At 38.5% G+C, this 24,995-nt stretch overlaps 1 protein-coding gene across 1 annotated transcript; it reads left to right on the forward strand.

The window, feature by feature from the left end:
* Window positions 1-1,136: 1,136 nt before the first annotated feature.
* On the forward strand, window positions 1,137-23,836 carry tie1 (tyrosine kinase with immunoglobulin-like and EGF-like domains 1). Its single transcript, XM_037674541.1, has 23 exons — window positions 1,137-1,202; window positions 4,070-4,363; window positions 4,449-4,559; window positions 4,728-4,883; window positions 7,384-7,515; window positions 9,396-9,542; window positions 9,624-9,752; window positions 10,581-10,726; window positions 12,017-12,161; window positions 12,249-12,407; window positions 12,734-12,874; window positions 14,014-14,304; window positions 14,686-14,879; window positions 15,004-15,150; window positions 15,262-15,325; window positions 15,478-15,588; window positions 19,488-19,678; window positions 19,808-19,921; window positions 20,949-21,019; window positions 22,385-22,425; window positions 23,155-23,251; window positions 23,362-23,461; window positions 23,731-23,836. Exons 1-23 carry the CDS (start codon window positions 1,139-1,141, stop codon window positions 23,800-23,802), a joined length of 3,117 nt encoding a protein of 1,038 aa, XP_037530469.1. The 5' UTR covers window positions 1,137-1,138; the 3' UTR covers window positions 23,803-23,836.
* The last annotated feature ends 1,159 nt before the right edge of the window (window positions 23,837-24,995 follow it).

Here is a 24,995-nt window from a genome sequence, read left to right on the forward strand (position 1 = left end):
GCTGATTGGTAACTCTAAACTGTCCCTGCTAGGTGAGAGTGAAAGAGTGAATGGTTGTTTGTCTTGTTTGTCTCTATGTGTCCCTATGATGGGCTGGAGATCTGTCCAGAGTGTCCCCTGCTTCTCACACAGTGATGGCTGGATATGGGCACCAGTGACCCCTGTGACCTGGAAAGAAAGAAGCAGGTAAAGATGATGGATGGATGGATGGATGGATGGATGGATGGATAGATGGATATCTTCTGGTAGTTGTATAACTTTACAACTCTTATTCTCTTTATAAAGACTTTATCAATGATTCATTGATATTTATGTGTTTATCAATTTACTTTTTATTCATTCAGATAAACACATTTCTTTAGTAGCTCAGTTTATTTTTGATGCAACTTCATTTGCCAAAAGAAACTTATCTGAAAACGCTTGGTGTTTACAAGAAACCTCCAGACAAGTGTTTGGCATTTAAAATCTAAATTACAAAGAACAAAAGTTAAAAATAAAGAAAGTACTACAGATAAAAGTTGGCTTCCTCTTTGGTAAGAAACGAGTCAGTATTGTGTAGTATTTTTTGCACTCTAATTGCATTTTTAACAGTTTTAAGTGTTTAAAACTTAATTAATACTACAGAAAACAGGCATATTCTTGTAAAGTGGCGCCATTAAGTTTGTCAGGTGCGACTTTTGTTGTTCTTAAATCTCGTGTTATTTTGGGTTTTCTTTTCAGTCCGTCACAGAAAATTGATTCAAATATAACTCATTAGCTTTTTAAATGAGTATGTGTTTTAAAATCTATTATTCTATCTACAGAGTCAATCGGTGGAGTTGTTTGGATCGAACCGGTACAGAAGCGCATTCGGGGAGGTCTGGCGCGCCAGCAGTCCGCTGTCTGCTGACGCTCTTCCTTCCTTTCCCACCCAGAGGAGGCTGAGCTTTCTCCGCAGCTCAAACTGACTTCAGTGTGACAACTGTGTGATACCATCTCCTACAACTGGCTTCGTTGCTGATCAGATTTGTTAAACCTGACCCCACGATTTGGAGGACGTTATGCGTAAAAAGGCGCATCGTGGAGACGCAGCGGCACCACCGGTTTAGGTGTGGAGTTCTGAAAGTCCGACTTTAGTGAGAAAACCATGAGGATCATCATGAGGATTATACAAACCATGACGATTCTGTGGGTGTTGGAGATGAGCTTTACTGAATTATCAAGTGAGTGGCAATTTTCAAACTTTTTGTTTTGTGAGGGGGAAAAAAAAAGCGTTTGTTTTTGGAAACTCTGATGTCTGAATATTGGTACAAGCTAAAGCCGCACAGTTTAGCCTGATAAATCTTTTTATTGATGGGTTTTAAATCTGTTTTGTGTGCCCCTGACGTGCAGAGTTTAGGTTTCTGAACCCTCAGGGAAAATAAGGAGCTCATCCATATTTCCTCCAATTGTTCTGTGGATCTGAGGCAAACAAGAAGAGAAAGACAAGGAATGTTGGGCAAACAGACTTTATTGTTTTTGGCACGTTCAGTCAGATAAATTCTTTTGTGTTTCAAACCCTCCAAAAAAAAAAAAATCTGTCACTTTCTCTGATGCCATTTTATGAGTTAAAGTCTATAGTGTCTTTTTGATTAGAGATTTTGAGATTAAACTGACAGAAAAGCTTTAATTAGACAGTTTTCCTCAGTTTTGGACCAAATTTTCCTTTTTTTTCATGTGTTTTCTAAAGAGTCAAATTACACTTAAACACTTGTTTTAATTATGTTCTGAAAAATCACAACATAGATTTTATAACACTAACACCTTTTCAGAAATTATAAAATAATTCAATAAGTAACCAAATGTAGTTGCACTTATGGCTTGTTAAATATTTAAGAAATCAACTCGCACGCAAATTAAAGCAGCGATTCATGTGTATTTTTTTATGGTATGAATCTGACAACTTCTTGCTTGAAATATCAGGCAGTTTAATATAATCAGATGTTAATGTATATGAGTCTTACTGTAAAAATATGTATTTTGTTTGTAAATAACATTTGTAAAAAGCTGGATATAGGCATCAGCTACTTCATGACTTGGGAGAGAAAAGCATGGTAAGAAAATGAATGAATGGATGGATGGATTTTAGTAAAACATTTGCATAGGTCAAATAACAGCAAATGCATACAAAGTGCTTTACAAAAAGGCAAATTATTACACAATACCACACCTGCCAAAATAAATAAATAAATAAAACTCTACTCTCTGACTAAAAGCAACAATAAATAGTCCTGTAAAAGATACAGTGAAAAAAGCAATATTAGTTAAAAGCACCAGTAAAAGGAAAAAGTCTTAAGACCCTTTTTAACCTGAGTCAGCAGCTTTCTGAGTTTATCTTGGAGCCAAAATCACTGAAAGCAGCTCCCTCTCGTCTGATCTGAGTCTTAGGCATCACTGATGATCATTTGGAAAGTCTTAATAAACTGTCAGGAGGAATAATGACACAATGATATGTGGTGAAGGGGGTGAAACTGTTGAAGACTGTTTAAAATTGATAAAATCTTAAAGGCACTTCAAAATTTTACTGGAAACCTGTGGAGGGATTTGTTTATTGGCTTGATGTGCTGCCTCCTTCCTGTTCCCATTTTAATTTTGGTGCTCCGAACTTGCTGCAGATTTGTGAGATGTTTTTGGTAAGCCAGCAAATAACGAAATACAGTTTTCTATATCTATATGAAACAATTAGCATGTGCCTTCTTTTCAGTGTCAGTTTTACTGAGCATGTTTTTATCCCTGGAGATATTTCTAAGGTGATAATTTGCAGCCTTGCACTCATTGATGTGGAAGTTAAAACTAAGATTGCCATCAAAGATGACTCCAAGGTTTCTGATCTCAGTTGTATTCTTTAGAAGGTGTTTCTCCTTCCTGTTGTCTCAAACCCCAGCTGGTCAAAGCAGATGGCCACTCATCCTGAGTTTGGTTCTGTTGGAAGTTAAGGGAGGTTTTCCTTTCCACTGTTGCTAGTGTGCTTACTCATGATGGGAAACTGTGATGAAGTGAAGATTCAGCACAATCTGCAGGCTTCCTTAGACAGATAATTTTTACTAACTGCCTTTTACAATACATGTGAATGCTTTTGTACAGTGCCCTGAGATGACTTCTGTTGTGACGTGGCACTATATAAATTAACTGAACTGAATAGAATTGAATTATTATGAACACATTTCTGCATCTTGATTCACCAACTCATTTACAATTACCATAATCTCAGCTTCATTGTTGTTTAATTGTATGAAATGTTGACACATCCATGAATTTATATCATTCATGCAGGGAAGTAATGACATGACTGATCCAGGATCATCTAATAAATACACCTGCATGCCATTTGCATTTGGAAGAATGTTGAGGTTGTGTGTTTTTATTTACAAAGTACATCTGCCAAATTAATCCTTTAAAGAATAAACAGGACAGACCCAAGTATGGAGCCTTGAGGTACCCCATAAGTAAACGGAAAATCTTCTAAGACAGATACAATGCAACTAAATATTCACACTCATTCAAATGCTCAATTTATTACTGTGCCTAAAATGCAAAGTAGGTAAAGTAGCGTATTCAGTAAAATTTCATGAGCCAAAGGATCATAAGCAACACTGTGTACACAACAGGGTGTTTATCAAAGTCTCAATTAATTGTTTTATCATCAAGCACTTTCAGAAAAACTGTTTCTGTGCTCTGCTAATCCTGAAAGCCAGACTGAAACAGTTACTAGTTCTTTTTGCTGATGTTATTATTTTAAATTATTGCACACTAATGACCAAGCACGTGTTTTTGTTGTTGATTTTTCTTTCGGCTGCTTACTTATGTAGGGGTTGCCACAGTGAGCAAACTCGCATAAATGATTTGACAATTGTTATTCAGCAAATGCCTTCCCTGATTCACCTGGGCTCAAACTTGCAGCCGCTGGTTTGCAGGAACATGATACAGACCACTGCGCTACCGCAGCGCCCCCCCTACATGTTTTTGTTACCAAATGAACTTATTTCAAGGTTCTTAGGCATAGAAATCACATTGCCTCACGTGAGAGAATGACTACTGTTCTTTTCCACAGATGCTGTGATCGACTTGACAATGATCTCCACAGCAGAGGCTTCTCACGTCAATCACTTTACCATCTCCTGTATCAATGGTGAGCGCAGCCCTGCTCAAGTTGAACTGAACATCATGAGAGACAACAGAATCCTCGTATTTCCCAAACCGCCAAGTTTTAAAGTCTATAAGCCCAGAAAGAAGGAGGCTGTGGCCAGAGATTTTCGCAATCTGGAAAACATTGGCATCTTCTACTGTGAAAGCACTCAGGATGTCCCACCTCTCAAGGTCACACTGATTAACAACATTGGCAAAGGTACATTTGTTTTTTTTCTACAACTGGGTTTGAAGGGGGTCCTAGCTTCATGGTCGAAAATAAATGTGTATCTTTGTCTTTTCAGCTAACTTTATCCCAAACTACCTTACACTGACCGCTAACAAGGGGGAGACGGCTCACCTCAACATGACGCTCCACAGCCATGAAAAGAGAGACGTGACCTGGAAGTACAACGGTAAGAGAGTGTGGATAACTAAACATGATTGAAGGAAATCTAAAACACATTGAAAAACCATCAGGAAAAAGAAAATACACACAAGCTTAAGTTAGAAGATATTGAGGAAATACAGAGACTGGCTGTACCGTGTGCCATGAATGTTTCTTCATGTTTTTTTTTAATCAGGAAACTACTATTACATGACTCACTGGAATGAAGTGATTAACCGCACTGTGACGCTGACTGTGGAGAATGCATCTTTGGCCAATCAAGGCATCTACAGTGCCAGCTACTTTGGGGACACCCCCCTTAATGGAGCCTGGATGAGGCTTATTGTTAGAGGTTTGTTAAATTCTTACATTTTATTACTGTTATGCTCATGTCAGTGTTTTCATAGTACAAAAGTAATACAATATAATACGGAAATACATGCATGTGTATTATAGACACTTTTATTATCATGAGTTGCCTCTATGTGCAGAAACAAATACTTCCAGGAACTGTTAATAGTTTCTGTACAGCAGCTTGGATTAATTTTTGCTCATTACTCCGTATGGAACAGAGATTTGATGGCTCTCTTACATAAACTGCTTGCTTTAGGTTATTGCAAAATATTTTTATTGGATTACAAGTTTTACTTGTCAGTTTAAGAAACACTTTCACTTCATTTTTCTGAGCAACTTGTGCGTTTGAGCTCATAGCCTCAGCCTGTGGCACACGTTTCAACATTGTTTCATTAATAATGGGAATATGTTTTTGCTCACAAAACACACCCAGATTATGATCAACATCACAGATGGAATGACGTTTGAATGCAGGGAAAAAATGTTTTTCGATTCATTTCTTTTTTTAAGCAAGACAAGTTCTGCTTGCTGTTGTTTTCCACAAAATGTTTATAGTTTGATTTATACTTAGGGTATTTAGTGACTTGCATATCAGAGTTCATTTGAAAAAAAAAAAACAAGTTTCTATAAAAAGGAATAATAAGTACCACTTTTAAGTTCCTCAAAAATCTGTTTTCTATTTTTGAAAGGGATTTTGTAATGTTCACACATGCAGATTTCTAGTAAGATGTTTATAAGCTGTTTAGTTAGTCTTTCTTAGTATTTAAAATATACCATATTTTCCACCAAACACGTCACAGCGCCATATAAGTTGCATCAGTCCAAATATAATAATAAAGTTATGTATTATCATCATTGTGTGTTCCCATACAATGGTAAAATTACATCTCTGCATTTAACCCATACACCACCAAATGGTGTAGTGGGCAGCTATTGAAAGCACCCGGGGAGCATTTGGGGATAAGGTGTACTGCTCAGAGACATCATGAGATGTGCAATGACGGGTGATTGAACCTGCGACTTTCGGGTCCCGAGTCGGCTGCCCTGCTTTTACACCGTATGTGTAATAAAGTGGGAAAAAAAACATAAATACATCACTTTGCCATATAAGTCACATCTATCATGTGTCACCGCTGACGCGTCGCGTTTGTTACGCGTCATTGCTGACAACCCAGAAATGTGGGCCGGTGTTATGCCAAAAATCAATTGGCTGCCAAATAACGACCGCGGGAGCGTTCACGGAAGGACTTTAACAAGAATTTAACAAGATTAATGCTTAAAAACAATTATTTGTTTGCTCAAAATTATAGCAATGGTGTGTCTCAGTCTAACTTTTCCTTAATAAATGCACTTTGACAGTCAAATCAGCTACAGTTCAAAAGCCGCTCTGTGGAAGCGGGAGCACGCAGAGGAAGGATGCTGTGCATTTCTTCAAAATTTACCAAGATAACCACCTAAAAACAATTATTTGTTTCCTTGAAATTTTAGTAAAATGGTCTCATTTGAACTTTTACTTAATAAATGCACTTTGACAGTCAAATCAGCTGCATTTCAAAAGATGATACGCAGAAGCAATAGTGTGCAGAGGTACGACTCGCTGTCCATTTCTTGGAAATTTAATAAGATAACCACCTAAAAACAATTAGTTGTTTGTTCGAAATTATAGTAAAGTTGTGTCTCAGTATAATGTTTCCTTAATAAATGCACTTTAATGGTAAAATCAGCTGAATTTCAAAAGTATTTGTTGCCTCGGTGCTCCGGGAGCACACAGAGGGAGGAAATCAGGAAGGAGGAATGCTGTGCATTTCTTCTAAATTTAACAAGATAAGCACCTAAAACAATTATTTGATTGCCCTCCATTATAACAAAGGTGTGTCTCAGTTGAACTTTTACTTAGTAAATGTACTTCAATGGTCAAATTAGCTGCATTTCGCCGGGGCGGCGCAGCGGAATGAAGCTGATTTGACGGTTGCTCCAGGCATTATCCTGGAGCTGGACGAAGGTAGTAGGTTATGGCAAGCCAATTGTGTCATAATAGCCACTTTTACCTATTACATGACAAACGGCATGCCATACTACTCGAGTGTTATCTAGCAGCTGAAAATGGTAGTGTTCAATATTTTCCATGTCAGAATGAATGAAAACGGTCATATCTCAGTCAAAAATTGGGTTATAAATTTGGGATATAAAACATAAATAAGACACTTCAGTGAGTCACAGGTTATGCAAATTAGGTAAAAAGGTGCGGCTTATACAACAGAAAATATTGTAAACAGAAATTTGACTCCATCTCTACTCTTCCCTTAATTTAGCCCCTCCTACTTCTATTTAACAAACACAGATGTTTGAGCTTTACATTTCACTTGTTGAAGTTTGTTTATGACCTTTTTATGTATTATGTACAGATAAAAGGTCCAAACTATAAAATAAACACTCATCGAGGAAACTCAAGGTCCTCTAAAAAGTTTGTCATTGTAGTGTTTGTTATTTCTCTGTAGATTGTCCAGGTAAGAAGTGGGGTCCTTACTGTGACAGGGACTGCCCGGACTGCCTGAACGGTGGAGTTTGTCATGATTTGGATGGGGACTGTGTCTGCCCTCCAGGATTCATGGGGACACGCTGTGAGACAGGTTTGGACTACTGTACAACATCCTTGCAGCTAAAGTTTGACGTGTGTATTAAGCAAAAGAAACAATTAATTGATAAAGACAGTAACACAATAAATGCTTTCAATTTTAGATTGTTGTCTATCTTCATAAATTATATGTTCAAAGCAGTTAGTTACATATTGTATACATATAGTTATGTACAGTATAATAACTGTCATATACATTTTTCTTTAATAAATTTATCAAAATTTACATCCATAACTTTTAACTTCTTGTAACATTAATTTATATCTAAAACAACAGAATTTTGTCCGTCGTTTTCAGCACAGGGGTGAGATTTCATTTTCATCCTTCTAAATACTAGATGTGATGTTAGCCTGTTTCATGTATTTTGTTACACACTAAGACATGCTTTGTCTATCTAAAATTATATAACAAAGAACACATATGACTTAAAAAGATACACACAGTAGGCTTGCATTACGTTATCCTTTGAATTTTTGGCTTTACTTCATCTAAATTACTATTTTGGCTAATTTTGTTTTGAGTCAAGTTTGTTTCAATTCAGCAGTAACTATTTTATAATAAACATTTTGTCAAAAGATCTTTAGGCATGGGAGTTTGCCCATCCAGTCTGCATGTGCTTTGGGGACTTGGAAAAGGCATTTGATCGTGTTTCTCGGGATACACTGTGGGGGGTGCTCTGTGATTATGGGACTGGGAGCCCATTGCTATGGGCTGTTCGGTCCCTGTACAAGCTGTGTGAGAGTTTGGTACTTTGAATTGCCGGTAGTAAGTTGGACCCCTTCAGGGTGGGAGTTGGACTCCACCAGGGCTACCCGTTGTCACAGATTCTGTTCATAACTTTTATGGACAGAATTTTTCATTCCAGCGGAGGGAGTCTGGTTTGGTGGCCTCAGGATTCCTTCTCTGCTATTTGTGGATGATGTAGTCCTGTTGGCGTCATCATGCTGTGATCTCAAGCTCTTACTGGAGCAGTTTGCAGCCGAATGTGAAGCAGCTGGGATGAGAATCAGCACTTCCAAATCTGAGGCCATGGTCCTCAACCGGAAAAGGGTGAATTGCTCTATTCAGGTTGAGGGTGAGGTTCTGCCTCAAGTGGAGAAGTTCAAGTATCTATGGGTTTTGTTCATGAGTGAGGGAAGAATGGAGCGTGAGATTAACAGAGGATTGGTGCAGCGTCTGCAGTATTTTGGACTCTGTGCTGGTCCATTGTAGTGAAGAGGGAGCTGAGCTGTAAGGCAAACCTCTATGTTTACCGCTCAGTCTATGTTCTTACCCTCATCTATGGTCATGAGCTCTGGGTAGTGACTAAGAGAATGAGATCGTGGATACAGGTGGTTGAAATGAGTTTCCTCAACAGGGCAGCTGGACTATCTCATATGGTGAGAAGTTCAGTTATCTGGGACAGACTCAAAGTACCACTGCTCCTCCACATCGAGAGGAGTCAGTTGAGGTGGTACTGGCATCTGATAAGAATGCTCCCTGGGTGGCTCCCTAGGGAGCTGCTTCAGGCATATCAGACTGGGAGGAGACCTTGGGGAAGAACCAGGACATGTTGGAGAGACTGTCTCTCAGTTGGCCTTGGAACACCTTGGGGCCCTCCCAGAAGAGCTGGAAGAGGTGGTTGTGAAAAGAGATGTATTGGCCTCCCAGCTCAAGCTGCTGCCCCCACGACCCAACTTTGGGATGAATGTAAGATAATGGATGGATGGATGGATAGATGGATTTTTAGGCTTGTTATTTTTGCACAGCTGATTTTTTTACTTGTTTTCCTGACAGCGTGCTTAAACTGGAGGTGTTTGAAAGGCAGTTTAAAGCATGATGCAGCTAAATCATAAAATATACAATAATAAGCATGTATTTTCTGTGATGAGCAGCCTGCAGAGAAGGGATGTTTGGTCGCAACTGCCTGGAATCGTGTGGCTCAGAACTAAACAGCAACTGCAAGGGACTCCGCTTTTGTCTACCAGACCCCTACGGATGTTCCTGTGCCACGGGCTGGTTTGGGAGACACTGTGAAACGGGTGAGCACAACTCCATTTTATTTACTTCATTAGTACATTATAATTAGATGCTTTGAATGTAATATGTTTTATTCTTTTCAGCTTGCCATCATGACATGTATGGACCAGACTGCAGGCTAAGCTGTAAATGTCAGAATGGAGGGGTTTGCCACCGTTTCAGTGGATGTCAGTGTCCCACCGGATGGAGAGGACAGAACTGTGAGAAGTCTGGTTAGTTTCATCACCAAGATCTTAATTTTGACAGTTGTGTTTATTCATGTGCAATTCCATAATCCTCCAATGAATACAAGTTTAGTTTCATAATAGCAAATGTGTCTTCTAAACAAAAAGGCCTTAATAAGCATTAATGCAAATGGAAGTATGTACTGTTGTTTGTTTTTTTAACTGAGTGTAATTCTATAACATCAACATTTTAAAGATGGAAAATTTAGAGATGAAATGATTTTCTTGACTTAGCTTAGAGTTTGCACAATTTGTCCCTGTTCTTCAATCAGGACAAAATTTGTAGCACACCTAATTTTAAAATCAAAAATTTTGAGAAGTACTTTTTTTTTGGAAAACAAACTGGTAGAGCTGCTGCCTCTCAGCAAACAAGTCCCTGGTTCAAATCTCGGTCCTGGGGCCTTTCTGGGTGGAGTTTACATGTTCTCTCCGTGCATGCGTGGATTTTCTCGGGGGTACTCTGGTTTCCTCCCACAGACCAAAAACATGCATGTTAGACTGACTGGAAACTCTAAATTGTCCCTAGGTGTGAGTGAGAGAGTGGGTGGTTGTTTGTCTCATTTGTCTGTATGTGTCCCTGTGATGGACTTGCAACCCATCCAGGGTGTCCCCCGCCCCTTGCACAGTGATTGCTGGACATGGGCACCAGCGATCCCCATGACTCAAAATGGAAGAAGTGGGTAAAAGATAATGGTTGGATGGATGCTTTTTGGAAAATCTTACAGGTGTTTATTTTATTTTATTGTTTTTTTCTTTAACTAGCAGTTTTGTTCAAGTGTTTTTTATTTCTATGTTGTTGATTCTGTCACTCTGCAGACCGGGCTCCTCAGATTTTGGACTTGAATTGTAACCTGGAGTGGAATTTGAATTCCAGCCCGCAGATCAGATGTTCAGCCACAGGCAACCCTTTGCCCAGTCACAACAGCATAGAGCTGCGAAAACTGGACAGCACTGTGCTCAAGGTACAAAGATCAACCTTTGCCCACATCGACCATTAACATGACCTGAAAGTGAGCCTGAAATAAAGTAAATCATTCGCACAAATTAATGTATTGAAAAATATTAAAACAGTAACAATGAGACCAAAATAAAACATTTGCAAAAAGTGCAACGTGTGGCATGGAGCACAGCTGCAGAAAAAAAAAAAAAGTTTTGCAGAAAAAAAAAAAAAAGCTTTGCAGAGTGGTGAAAGCTGCACAGAAGTGTGTTTGAGTCAGCCTCCCCACCATCACAGACATCTACACCTCTAGATGCAGGAAGAGAGCCAACTGCATCATGAAGGGCACCACTCACCCAGCACACACACTTTTTTCCCCGCTTCCCTCAGGCAGGAGGTTAAGGAGCATTAAGTGTAGAACAACTAGACTGAGGAACAGCTTCTACCCTGAGACTGTTAGACTCATGAATCCCTAACCAGGATAATCACTGTGAAAAATCACATCATGATGCTGATTTATTTCATGTTACTGTGTTCATTCGTGCTCATCTGCTCACACAGACTCATGTTTGCGCTGCTGTTCAGTGTAACGTTTCTATGCTACTAGTGCTTAGTGTATTTTCCACTTAACGTTTTTTCTTAGTTCACATCTTAGATCTTATTACTGTTTTTCTTTTACATTTTATACTTTTGTTGGATGTAACTGGGATACTGTGTACACAATTTCCTTCCACCACATATACCGCATGTGGTGCGTATGACAAATAAAGAACCTTGAATCCACAAATTCACCAATGCTTTAAAATATTCTTCTTTTTAAATGTGGGTCTGTTCTGCAAGCTTGTCGTGAGAAATCAGATACATGTTGATGACAGTGTTTATTAAAGACATAATGTCAATAAAAAAAAAACTTGGTGATAAAATTAAACAAATATATCAGCTTTTTGACCAAAAGATATAAGGGAAACAATGTTCAACTGATCTAGGCCTTTGAGTCTTCACTGATAAAAAGGTTGAGTCGCACTTTGAGGAAGTCAACACCACAGTGGTCTGACCTGATAAGGCTGTATCTCTGCAAGGCAGCTGTCACCATGTGCTGCCTTAAAGCCCTACATCCAGCCTCTGTGTTTTTCTTTCTCTTCTGTTTCCTTCATTAGAGAAACAATCTGATGGATAATCAGACCATCATTTCCCACAGGAACACAGATATTTCTCAATGGAAAGGTTTTCTTGAGGGAAATTCAAGCAGCATTAATGAGTAATGGGTGTAAAATGTGGTTTTCTTCTTTTCTCATGTTACATATTTTTCTCTCAGCCCTCGAAAACCATCATGGAATCAAATATCAGCACGGCTCTGTTTGAGATTCCTCACCTGAGCGCTCGGCAAGGAGGGTTGTGGGAGTGCAGGGTGTTCACCAATGGAGGCCAGGACTCCCGAAAATTCAATCTCACCGTCAAAGGTCAGAGTAAATTTTGTTGATCAAGATAAAAAAAAAAAAACTACAACATTTATTAATGTAATTGTCTTTTTCTTTTTTTCCACACAGAGCCTCCAGTGCCCACTACAGCTCCAGAACTGCTTAAAAAGAGTAGCAAACAACTGGTGGTGAGGCCTGTGAAGTCCCACAGAGGAGATGGCCCCATAATCTCAACCAGGCTCCTCTACAAGCCGGTGGAGAACGGGAATTCTTGGTCCTCCATCATAGGTAAACAGAGAACACAATCATGTTGCCAGGTCCTTTTAAGGAGTCAAATATTATTTGTTCTTTTTATTTGATTGCACATCAAAAGAAAAAGAAGAAAAATGTTTAACATCCAAAGGCTATGACAGCCTGGCTGAAGCTACAAAGAATCTTCAGGGCAAAACTTTATCACCAATCAGATTCACTGTTTAAAATAGCAGGTCAAGTTATATTAAAATTACTATATTATATTTACAAAAAATAAAAAGTGTAATGTATTATTCCAAATAAAGACTACTCATAATAAACACATTTGGGTTGTAGTTTATTCTTGGCACATTTTCTTTCAGTTTATAGTGACAAAGAGCCCATCACTCTGATGAACCTGGAGCCAGCCACACGGTACCATGTTCGTGTTCAGCTGAGTCGACCTGGGGAGGGAGGAGAGGGGTCCCCTGGACCAGAGGAGATCATGGAGACAGACTGTCCTGGTAAGATCAAAACTTAACTGTGCTTTCAGGTTCAGAAAGTCCAAACAGTTAATGGACATATGTTGATTTGCTAAATGCCAAAAAAAGAGAATCAGTTCTCTGTGACTGTGGTGCAGACAGCTAGAGCCTTCTATTAATCCATCCACTTTCTGTTGCTTAAAAGTAACCTAGATGCAGATGTGATGGGTTCAGGAGGGAAACCCAGTGACACTCTCCAGCTCCTCCTGGATAATTTCAATCATTCTCAGGTCAAAGATGATACAAAATTCCTGTGCTGTTTTCATAATCCCTCCAACAGGTTTTGGGTCTGGCCCAGGGTCTCCTCAGTAAAACAAGCCTGGAAAACCTTCAATGTCCAGGCGACATCCTAAAGGCCTGGACCACCTTAACTGACCCCTTTTAATGCAAAGGAGCGAACAGTTTTTCTACATTTAGGAAACAGGAAGGCTGTGAGCCGTTTGTGAACTGATGGTGTTTATTTCTACTCTTGTCATGCAGTTAAAAGTTAAGGATTATGAATCAGAACATTTTCAGAACTTTTCAGAATCAGTTCTGAGGACTTGAGCTGGCCCTTTAAGTCCATCCTGTGTTTTCTGGTGCAGAGCCCACAACTGAACCTGAGATTGACATTCACTCAGCGGAAGGTCGTAACGCAACCGTGAGCTGGCGACTGCCCAGCAACAGTGGCATCACTCCTGGCATGGCAACTGGCTTTTTAGTGCAGCTCTTCAAACCACCCAGCAAGGAGAAAGTACTGGAGAAGACCACCCTGCTCAATGTGCTCTCCACCAAGTTCCACAACTTGGAGTATCATCAAGACTATTCCGTGGAGGTGCGCCTCATCAACTGTGGCAGCCAGGGCCCACCTTCCAAACCATACCTCTTCCGGATCAACAGCCATGGTAACTAAAATTTCAATTATGTGTAACAAGGAAGGCTTATTTTAAAATGTGCAGTTTGTTTGTTGCAACTTTTATGAATGTGGAAAAATAAGCAATATAATTGTGCAATAAAAATGAACGAAAGTAAAATTGCTAAGCTATTTTATTTAGAGCAAATCTATTCAAAGTCTTTGGAAGGGTTTGCTTTTTTTAATGAACATAACAGAATAACTTCTATCGTGCGTCTCTGCGTCTCAGGTCCATCGTCCCCACAGAACATCCAGGTTGTGTCCCTGTCCACCTCAGCTATCCAAGTTAGCTGGCAGCCCCCCAAAGACCCAAATGGAGGCATAATTAAATACACCATAGAATACCAGCCTGTTGGCCAGGGGACCCCTCACCACTGGGTGGACATAAATGATTGGAACATTACCACCAAAGATATTACCGCACTCAACAGCAGCACCCTGTACAAGTTCAGAGTGAGGGCTTGCTCCAAGGTGCCAGGAGAGTGGAGCACTTTTGTTCAGGAGATGACACAAGGGGATGGTAAGCAGCAGGAGTGTATTTCCTTAGAAGATTATTGTCTGAACTATGCTGTATTGTTTAAAACATATCAAAAGTGTAATAGCAGAAAAAAAACCCAGTTCATTTAAAATAAAGTCTCAAATACTCAAAACTTTCATGTTGGGTTTATTTCCTCTTTAACATAAAAAAAATAGCCCCAAATGGAAAACCTTGTCATTGCCATCTTTGCGGCCAACAAAGGGTTTTTATTGGCTTGAATTAAATAGGACCACCTATGAAGGGACAGGAATTTATTCAGTACAACAAAAAAAAAAACAGTCTGCACTAAAACCGCAAATCTGTCTCCACTAACGGAAACTTATCTCGTTTTTCATTTCCATCTTGTCCTTTCTGCCAAAACAGGCCTTCAAATGATGATCCCGACCACCCAGGGTGTGGCTGGGAAGCCCGCTGCTGACAATTATCAGCTGCTTGTGGCAATTGTGGGTTCTGTAACCGTAACCTGTGTGACCATACTGCTGGCACTGCTGGCTCTTTTCTTCATCAGGAAGATGCTGCTCAATCGCCGGCGCACGTTTACCTACCAGTCCGGATCGGTGAGGAGGCATCAATTTGAACTTGGTTCTTTGGAGAACTGCTTGATTGTTTTGAACAAATTCTTACATTAAAGAACTTTGATATATTGGTACTGATGCTGACTTTAAACTGATTAAATTTTAGGGTGAAGAAACTATTCTGCAGTTTAACTCAGGAACTCTGACCCTCACAAGAAGGCCCAAGCCCACCCCAGAACCTCTGACTTATCCAATCCTTGAGTGGGAGAACATAAAGTTTGAAGATGTTATTGGAGAGGGCAACTTTGGCCAGGTTTTTGGACATTTGTTTTGTTTTTTAATGTGTCAAATGCTTCTGTTGTAGTTGTTGATTTATTTTTTTTAATGTGATAAAACAATTAAGCTAACAACAGTTTTGTAACAGGTCATCAAAGCCATGATCAAGAAGGATGGAGCCAAAATGAGTGCAGCCATCAAGATGCTAAAGGGTAACAGGCATTCGCAGACACATACAGAATTGGTACAGGTGTCACACACATGCTCGCAGATACACAATAGCAGAGCTTTTCTGACGTTTTCAAGAAAATCTGCTTTGCTTGCACTTTATCCGACGATGCGTTGCGTGTTGTTCTGCCTGCAGAGTTTGCCTCAGAGAACGACCACAGAGACTTCGCAGGAGAGCTGGAGGTGCTGTGCAAACTAGGCCAACATCCCAACATCATCAATTTGATTGGAGCCTGTGAGAACAGAGGTGAGTGAGTGACATCTAGTGGCATCTATGGGTCTTCATATGAATTTAAGTTCATTTAGAAGAAATTATGCAGGGCAACGTCGCAGTAAAAAAGCAAAGACAAACCTCACGGTTTTGGTTTGTATCATCATGAGGTTTCTTTGGTGCTGAATGTTATAAAGTATCAGTTTCCATTTTACAGCATCTGCTAAACTGTGTAATTTAATTACTTTGTTTAATCAAAGGTTGATATATAACAGCACAGTGGTGCAGTTAGAGCTGTTGGCTCTCAGCGAGAAGGTTGCCAGTTCATATCCTGGCCCGGGACCTTTCTGAGTATCTGCATGTTCTCTCTGAGCATGTGTGGGTTTTATCCGTGTACTCCAGTTTCCTTCCACAGACCTAAAACATGCATGTTAGACTGATTGGTAACTCTAAATTGTCTCTAGGTGTGAGTGAGAGAGTGAATGCTTGTTTGTCTCGTTTGTCTCCATGTGTCCCTGTGATGGACTGGAGACCTGTCCAGGGTGTACCCCGCCTCATAAACACAGTGAATGCTGGATTTAGGTGCCAGTGAACCCTGCAACCCGAAAAGGAATATGTGGGTAAAAGATAATGGATGGATATATGGATTATATCTTATAAGAAGGAAAATCTAGTGCAATAATAACATTAATGAGAGCATTGCCATCCTAATTTACTCTTGAATTATAAACTTTTATATACTTTTAAACAGTCTCTGACTCTTAAGTTTCACCCTATTTTGTTTTTGTCCACTGTCGCAGAGCAGAAAGGGGGAATTGGAAATACCCACCATCTGTCCATCTGTCTGTGCATGTTGTGAGCATAATAACTTGGCAAAAAAAAAAAAAAAAGTGATGTACTGACTTCCATTTTGATGTGTGGCTGAATCTAGGTGCAAGAAATGCTCCTTTAAAAAATTGGGTTGCTACGCCAAAATGCAAGATGGCTGCCACCATACAAATGTCAACTTTGTGAGCTGGATAACTTTAAAAATAAGCAATGGGCCAACATCCTTTATGGCGTGGCTGTATTTAGGCGTAAGAAACTATATTTTCTAGTTTTTATTTTTATCTTATTACTTAAAAGTATCCAACAAAATTAAGTCAGGTCCTCTGGCCAGTTTCTTTTTGTTGAGATGTTTCATTTTTCATCCAAAAGACTTCATCAATCCGAGGAGCTACAACAAACTCAGTCCCATAAGTAGCACACTCACAAAGTGGACCAACCAGTTTGATGGTGATAAGATGGTTTCTGGAGTCCGTCCTCTCCCCCGTCAACTTGTCTGAGGCAGCCAACAACATCAAAGTTCATGCTCAGTAATCCAGGGGAAAAACCTTTTGGATGAAAGACGAATTGTTTCAACAAAAAGAAACCATCCAGAGGACCTGGCTTATCTTTGTTGGATTTTTTACATGGATTATTGAGCATGAACTTTGACGACTTAAAAGTATAGTTTCTTCAAATAATTCAGATGGCTGATGTAGTGGCCAAGAATTAATCTATAGTGGTCAAGGCCACCATTAGCCACCCCCTGACTCTGCCATTGCACCTGGTCATGGTGCTCCCTTCACTTACCAGGATCAGTCACTCTGCGTCGTCTTGGACAAGTAAAAAAAAAAAAAAACTACCTCTCTTCTTCTCCACAGTGTAACTCCTTGAATATCTTGCACCATAAACATTAAGGTTTACTTTGTACTTGCATTCCCTGTTCAAATCCAGCCCAGAAATAAAACCTGATCTGAAAAACCTCAGTCACTATTCAAATCACTCAGCGATGGGGGCCAGCATACAGCTTGTTCATGTATTTAGTCAAGTTTACTGAGTAATAGAAACACAAAAAATAAACTTATTATAAAGCACAAGAGCCTATTACCAAAATGTGACATATATTCAAACTGTATACTTACAGATGTATTTTACAGAATATTATAAAACACTTTTTCGTCTTTTTTGGTCATGGACAAAGTCAAACCTAAAAGAATGGTTGTGTGGGAGGGGAAAAAGAAAGAAGAAATATTGAGCGCAATAAAGAAGGGAGGACATGAAACAAAGAAAGTTTTTAGAAACAACATAAAACAAAAAAACTTGTTCCTTTAATGGAAGAACTATTTATTTAACATATAATTTATAAGTGTTCTTTCCGTACCATATCTCAGTTTAGGACAGGGAGGTTGCTAAAAGGTATTTTATTACAAGAAGGAAAGGGCATGCATGGCTTGCAGAGGAGTTTTAATGTGGTCTAGTTTAATGCATCCTCATCTTACCGAGATCTGGAACACATTTACTCTCATATCGACATGTTGGAAGGATTAAATTAATTCAGGAGGAATTCAGCCCTGAACTGTTGCATGGCAGGGAAGGAGAGCAAACTTAAAAATTAGATTTTATAGACTCAACTCAAAAGGAAGAGCAAATATGTGTATTAGTTTTTACTGTGACAGCTGATATTTTGATATATTACTATAAATTCAGATAAACAAAAGGAATACTTTTTTCAGAAATAATTTACAGGCATGCTTATTTTACTCTCTCAGATTACTTTAGGAAGGTTGTTAAAATATATGTTAATGCATCCATTCATCTTTGGGTTAAATAATAATAAAAAAAAAATCACCTTAGAATCACTTTTACACTTTTACCTTTTTTAAGGTGGGTTGTTATAAAAAAAAGCTAATATTATCAAGTGTTAACATTTGACAGGTTTACTATGTTACATTGTGAAAGGAGAGAATGGTGGTGCAGAGGTTAGAGAAGGTGGGCCTGTGATGGGAAGTTCGGTTCAACTCCCGGTACCGACAACAACAAAATGTGGGTGGGAAAGATGAAGCATCCACACCTGTCTCTACCCTCATTTGCCCCACTCTGGGCCCTTGAGCAAGGCCTTTAACCCCTACCATCTGCTCCCCCGAGCACCATAGATAGCAGCTCTCTGTTCCACACAGAGGGCTGAGCAGCTCGGTGGTCTGTGGTTGCATCCGGAAGGGCATCTGGCGTAAAAACAATTGCCAAGTCTTCGTGCAACTTAGCTTGTTGTGGCAACCCCTGAAGAAGGAAGCGGCCGAAAAACAACAACAACAACAACAAAACTTTACTTTGTGAATAAAATGTGTTTATGAAATTTGGAAATTTGCACATCATTGCATTCTGTTTTTATTTACATTTTTACATAACGTCAACTTTTTGGGGAATTGGGGTTTTCGTTGCGGCTTTTGGAACAATTTCAGGAATATTTTTACTTCAGCAAACTTGAGTCAAAAAGATGCACATGATATAAGAAAAATCGCAATATCAATTCTTGTACTGTAGCTGATGGTTAATGTCAGGTATTTCTTGTACCTAGAAAAATAAAGAACCACACAGGACAACAGAGTTAGATTTTCAACCGAGCTTTTTGCAAAAAGGGGAAATCCACAGTGTCACAACCTCTAATGCTGCTCACTGTGAACTCCAAAGGTTTTCCACATCTGCTCGTCTTTTATTGTTCACACAGGAAGGAGGAAAAAAATGGACATCTTGATTAGGCAGATTACACAACGAGGGCAAAGTGATCTTAGAACATTTTGATTAAATGCTTACTGTAATGAGTTTCTGATACCCTTTGTATCAGTTAAAGGTAAGAGAAACAATGACAGTGTAAGATTGATGGGATATGAGTTGATATGTATAAACCTTGACATTTCTGGTTTTATAAAAGAACAAACAATTCTAAGAAAAAACAGCTTGTGTAAGTACAAAGAATTCCTATCAGCTTGGACGTGGACTGATGGTTCTTTTTTTCCAGAATCTTCTTTGCTTCGTGTGCACAGAAGTGCATAAATCATGAAACAGTTTAAAATGATAACATAATAAAAAGCCTTACAGTTAACTTCAGGTGTCTATGTCTGAATCTTTTTCAGGCTATCTGTACATAGCCATAGAGTATGCCCCCTACGGAAACCTTCTTGACTTTCTGAGGAAGAGTCGTGTGTTGGAGACCGACCCTGCCTTTGCAAAAGAGCACGGTACTGCTTCCACCCTCACCTCGCAGCAGCTGCTGCAGTTTGCCGTGGATGTGGCCACTGGGATGCATTACCTCAGTGACAAGCAGGTGAAATGAGAAAAGATGTGTGTTTAGTGCTGAATGATATGTCTTTAAGTTTCTTCAAGTCTCTGATTTTATTAATTATTTATGCTGAACAGGGTTAGACTCAACAGCTCCTCTCTTCCTCTCTCCTAGTTCATCCACAGGGATTTGGCAGCAAGGAACGTTCTTGTAGGGGACAGCCTTGTGGCAAAAATAGCAGATTTTGGTTTGTCACGTGGTGAGGAAGTTTACGTCAAGAAGACAATGGTGAGTTGTTTGGACTTGAAACTGATAAAAGATGCAGAAGCAAAGGTTTATAGCACTATATTTTTGTTACAACAAGGCTGGTGCTGGTGAACCCAGTGGTGCGGGCAGGCAATCGAAGACTCAGGGTAATGATTAAATAAAGCATTTATTTACAAAAATAACAGAAAAGGCTGACAGGGCAGCAAAACTTAAGGTACACAGGGAGCAGACAGGACATCACCAGATGACAGGAGACAATGCCAGGACAAGGGTAAAATCAAACACACAGACTTAAATACGTGAAACACCAATTAGACAAAGTGAAGGCACCTGTGAGTGATCACAGATGCCAAAGACAGAGACAGGACCAGGAGGACGCAGACATAAACACAACACAAGATGGAGCCAGAAACCAGGAAAACACAAACCCTACTTTTTGAGACACATTTGTCAAAGTTGTTTTATGAAATATTTTCTTGTAAACTCAGCTCGTCGGTACATTGCCTAGTAAAATGTCTTTTTTTGTTTGTTACACTTCAACAAAATTTGATTTTAACTATACAATCAACACAATGATGCCCTAATTAGTTTAAGTACTTACAAGTAACATATTTGATTCTTGTGACTCAGACTCAGCTGTGATTGTTCTGTGAGGGAACATCATATTTCATATAAAACTTGGTGTATTATAACCAGGCCCAGGCATATTAAAACATAACAAACACATGACTCACAGTTTGCTTTCCAAAAAACAAAAATACGAATGCAACCCAGATCAAAGACATCTAATGTACTAATGTGTTTCATGTCCTGTTTCTGCACAGGATTTGTTCTGCTGTAAAACATTTGAACAACCTCTAGCGAGCAATCATCCTGCTGTTTTGTTGCTCAAATCATTCACAAAATTTATATCACTTAAATATACGGACACAAATCATATTCTATTTGAGTCACTCTGATGTTTTCTTCAGTAACAGGACTTTAAATATAATACTAATCAAACATGAAACAGAATATTTTACTTGAATTTGTTGTTTTGGCTTTTTAGGGAAGGCTGCCAGTGCGTTGGATGGCCATCGAGTCTCTGAATTACAGCGTGTATACAAGTAAAAGTGACGTGTGAGTTACAGATTGTGTTTAATTCTTTATTATAACCTATAATTCAACTTTATACACCTACAACTGTACTAGTTTATTTTTCACTGCATTCTGTGTCTTTATTTATCTAATCATTACTTAACTATTTTAATTGGTGGCTTTATTATAACTGCAATAATAAATCATAATAACTACGGATTTTCTTTTTTGTTTGCTCACTATTAATGTTTTGAAAACAACCTTTCACCTATATGATTTTTTTTATGTAAACACCATAACATGCCTTCCAACAGAAAACAACAAATCATCCCGTTGTCACTGTTGGACTGATGATAGTGTGTTCTATACCTGATAAGCTCAACCAGGAAGCCCAGCGGGCAGACGGAGATGTTCTGTCAACTGGAGCCTATTTATACACAGCATTGAGTGTGGGCCAGTAAAGCACACGGCAAATAACGGATAAAGCGTAAACTCTGTCTGGGGTGTCAGAGCGAGTTGTAAACATGAGAAAAAGACACGTTCAGAGATGCAGATAAAGTGAGAACTAAGTGCAGCTTAAAGTAAAAAAAAGGTGTCAGCCGAGAAGATGGTGTGAGCACAAACACTTGTCTGCTGATAAAACTGAACTCACAGTTTGTAATCATGTGATTCTGGCTGTATTGTTTTCTTGTGAGAATTTTGTTTATCAGATTTCAGAGGTGATAGTGGTTTCATGTTGATGAACTTAACAACACAAAACCACAATAACAATATATCTATGTGCATATACATACTTTTGTATTTATATTTCTTATAGGTATGTCTATACAATTATAAACATATCTTGTGAATCACATTTTTTTGTGATTGTGCTCTTTGACTACAAATTACATTTACTGTTTAACTCTTGGCAAAATATTTCATAAACCACTGGACAGATGTTAAAGAAACTCTCAGGAGGAAATTATTGAAAGGACATCGACATCTTTATGGCCACCAAAGCTATTTGACCTCAGCCTTCATGTAAATGACTATAACTGTTTATTTTGTAGATATCGTGCTGAAACTTGACAGTAGTTGCTCACAATCATTCACTCCACATACTCCAAACACTAAAAGATCACAAGACTACAAATCATGTTATATTCATTAAATCCTATCCTCCAACTCTAATTTTAACTCTAACGTTCTTTTTTTTTTGTTTGGTAATGCTTGGTTCCACCCTTTTTTCTAAGTTTTGTTTTGTGAATACCATGAATTGAAATTGATTAGGAATTGATTAATCTATCCGTAGATTACCACAGCTGAGTTTCTTTATGAAAGTCACCAGATAAGATCAACAGGTTGTTTAATCGAAACGTGAATAAAAGTGTATTCCCTTGTATCATCTTCATATTTTTCTTTCAGATGGTCTTTTGGTGTTCTCCTCTGGGAAATTGTAAGCTTGGGTAGGTATGGAAAAATGATAACATGGACCCTAAGATGTTTAGCACAGAAACTGTATTATAATGTGTTATTTTATTTTGCATTTAATTTTGAGCACACTGCAGAATTTCCTACAGACCTCACACTGTCAGAAAAGTTACACTTTTCCTGTCTTTTACATTTCAGGACTGAGTTAACAAATATTAGCAAATGTCATATTTTGAAGAGATGAAAAATTTATTTGGAATCAGCTCTTTAATGTTTATACTGAATTGCATTCGTATTGTTTAATTTGATAAGCTTATTTAAATCAATGTGCTTTAAAAAAAGTTTTGTTTTGCATTGTAAAAGTAGCATTTCTCAATGTCTTTAGGGGAAATGTATGTAACAAGTTGACCAAGATTTTCAAGTTATTCATACATTTTATTTATTATAATTAGGTTATAGAAACAACTGAAAAAGAGATGTTCATCTATGCATTGAGTCTGCTCTTCTAAGCAGTCACAACATTCTACCTGGAAGATCTAGATTTACATTCTCAAGTCAACTTTTGTCTCATTAGGAACTTTTTCAGCAGTTTTTGAAAGATGGTTCACTCAAAGATTCATCAATAAATCATAAGTTTGAACAAATATTTCAATTTGGTTTATGAAAGAACAAGCTCCTCTAAACTTGCCTGTATATCAGTTAAAGATTTAGAATGGTTTGAACTTGTTTTAATATGTTATTTGTCTCATATCCCTGTGTATCAGGCGGCACACCATACTGTGGGATGACATGTGCTGAACTTTATGAAAAACTACCACAGGGTTACAGGATGGAGAAACCCAAAAACTGTGATGATGAAGTGTAAGTACTCTGCTTTCTGTGAGTTATAAAAAGCTTATTTGTTTATAATTTTATGAAACTATCAAAAATGTTTATCCCATTTAATATTTTCACCCCATCTGCTATTGCAGCTATGAGCTGATGAGGCAGTGCTGGAGGGATCGACCCTATGAGAGACCACCCTTCTCCCATATCTCTGTCCAGCTCAACAGGATGCAGGAGGCCAGAAAGGTACCGCTTCGTTAATGACATGTTTGCAAAACTGAAGCAAAGTAAAACATCTTCTTCTTACTGTTTTGGAATAATAATAATAATAATAATAATAATAATGTCATCACAATGTCAGCACTGTATGTTTCCATACAATGGCAAAATTAGTCTCTGCATTTAACCCATCCATCGTCACCCATTTGGAAAAAAAAAATGTAACAATCAAATACTGTAAATAGTCCTGTGCAATTTTTTAAATTCTTTAATCACAAGCCTCATTTGTCTTCTAGGCTTATGTTAACATGGCTCTCTTCGAGAACTTTACCTACGCTGGAATAGACGCCACTGCCGAGGAGGCCTGACTACCAGCCCCCCCAGACCCTCGCATTCAACGTAGCTCCAAGAGAAAGTGGCGTGGCAGGCCACCACGTTACTGCCACCTCCCTGCCGCTCAACGCCAAGGCAGGAGGAGCAGGCGCTCAACTGCAACCACTCAGCTGTAGATGGAGGACTGTGAAAGGACACTTTGTAGAGATATCAAAGGTGATGAATGACGCACAGTTTGTCTGGGCCTTCAATGGACAGAGGCAACTGCAAAAAAAGTGTTTCTTTTTCTCTGAGCATTGAAGGGGAGATGCAGATTTGGAGCTATGTGATTTGATGAAACACCACAGGGTCTGTGGGGCGTCAGTGCTGTTTTCTTTATATATATAAATATATATATATATATATTTGTGGAAAAGAACATTTTTTTTCATTGAGGAAAAATTTTAAAGGACACTGTGTGGATCACAAACAATAGTTCTCAAACTTTTAGATGAAGTTGTTTTTTTAAGAAGAAGTTTGTAGCACTTAAATCTGTTTAATTTGTATCCTAACTGTTTATTGCCTATCACTGCCATGTGAAAGTTACTACTAATGTATGTATTTTGACACATATTCAAGGTATTATGAAGTATTAAAGCCTTGTATTCAATGTAGTCAGACAATTTTAGATTAATTTAAATTCAATCATGGTGGATATTGAGGTGTTGCATGCAAGTTTATGCCAAAGGTGTTATTTAGAAAATGGCTCTTTCACTGTTCTGTTTTCTGTGAGAGGCACAAAAAAGCAGCACATATGCAGTCATTATGTAATATAGTTTACTTTCTGCAGTTTAACTTTAATAGTAATGTATCCTCTGTGAAATAATGTACAGAGAACGTGTCCAATAACTGTTTTTAATAAAAGTTTTGTATGATAACTCAACTTTTTGTTACAAGTTCAGTAAATTTACAGATTAATGATGAGTCTTTGAATCTGTTTTCTACACTAAAGTTGCTGAGCACTTTGCAGCCAAGATTATTGTCTTCTGTTGATGACATAAGGTAATAAGTTTTTTTGCCAGTTGTTATGTTTGTCTGCAGCATCAGCAGAATAGCTTCTGATTCACTGGACAGACTTTACTGATACAATCAGAAAAGAATCATCTACAATTGATTAACTTTTGGCGTTGTGGTGGATGTTCTGTTACAATGGTGAACTCAAGAATTAAACTAGAACAATGCTGAGGGA

This window comes from Nematolebias whitei, chromosome 3 (assembly GCF_014905685.2).
Source record: "Nematolebias whitei isolate Nwh7 chromosome 3, NemWhi1, whole genome shotgun sequence".
NCBI classification, from domain to species: domain Eukaryota; kingdom Metazoa; phylum Chordata; class Actinopteri; order Cyprinodontiformes; family Rivulidae; genus Nematolebias; species Nematolebias whitei.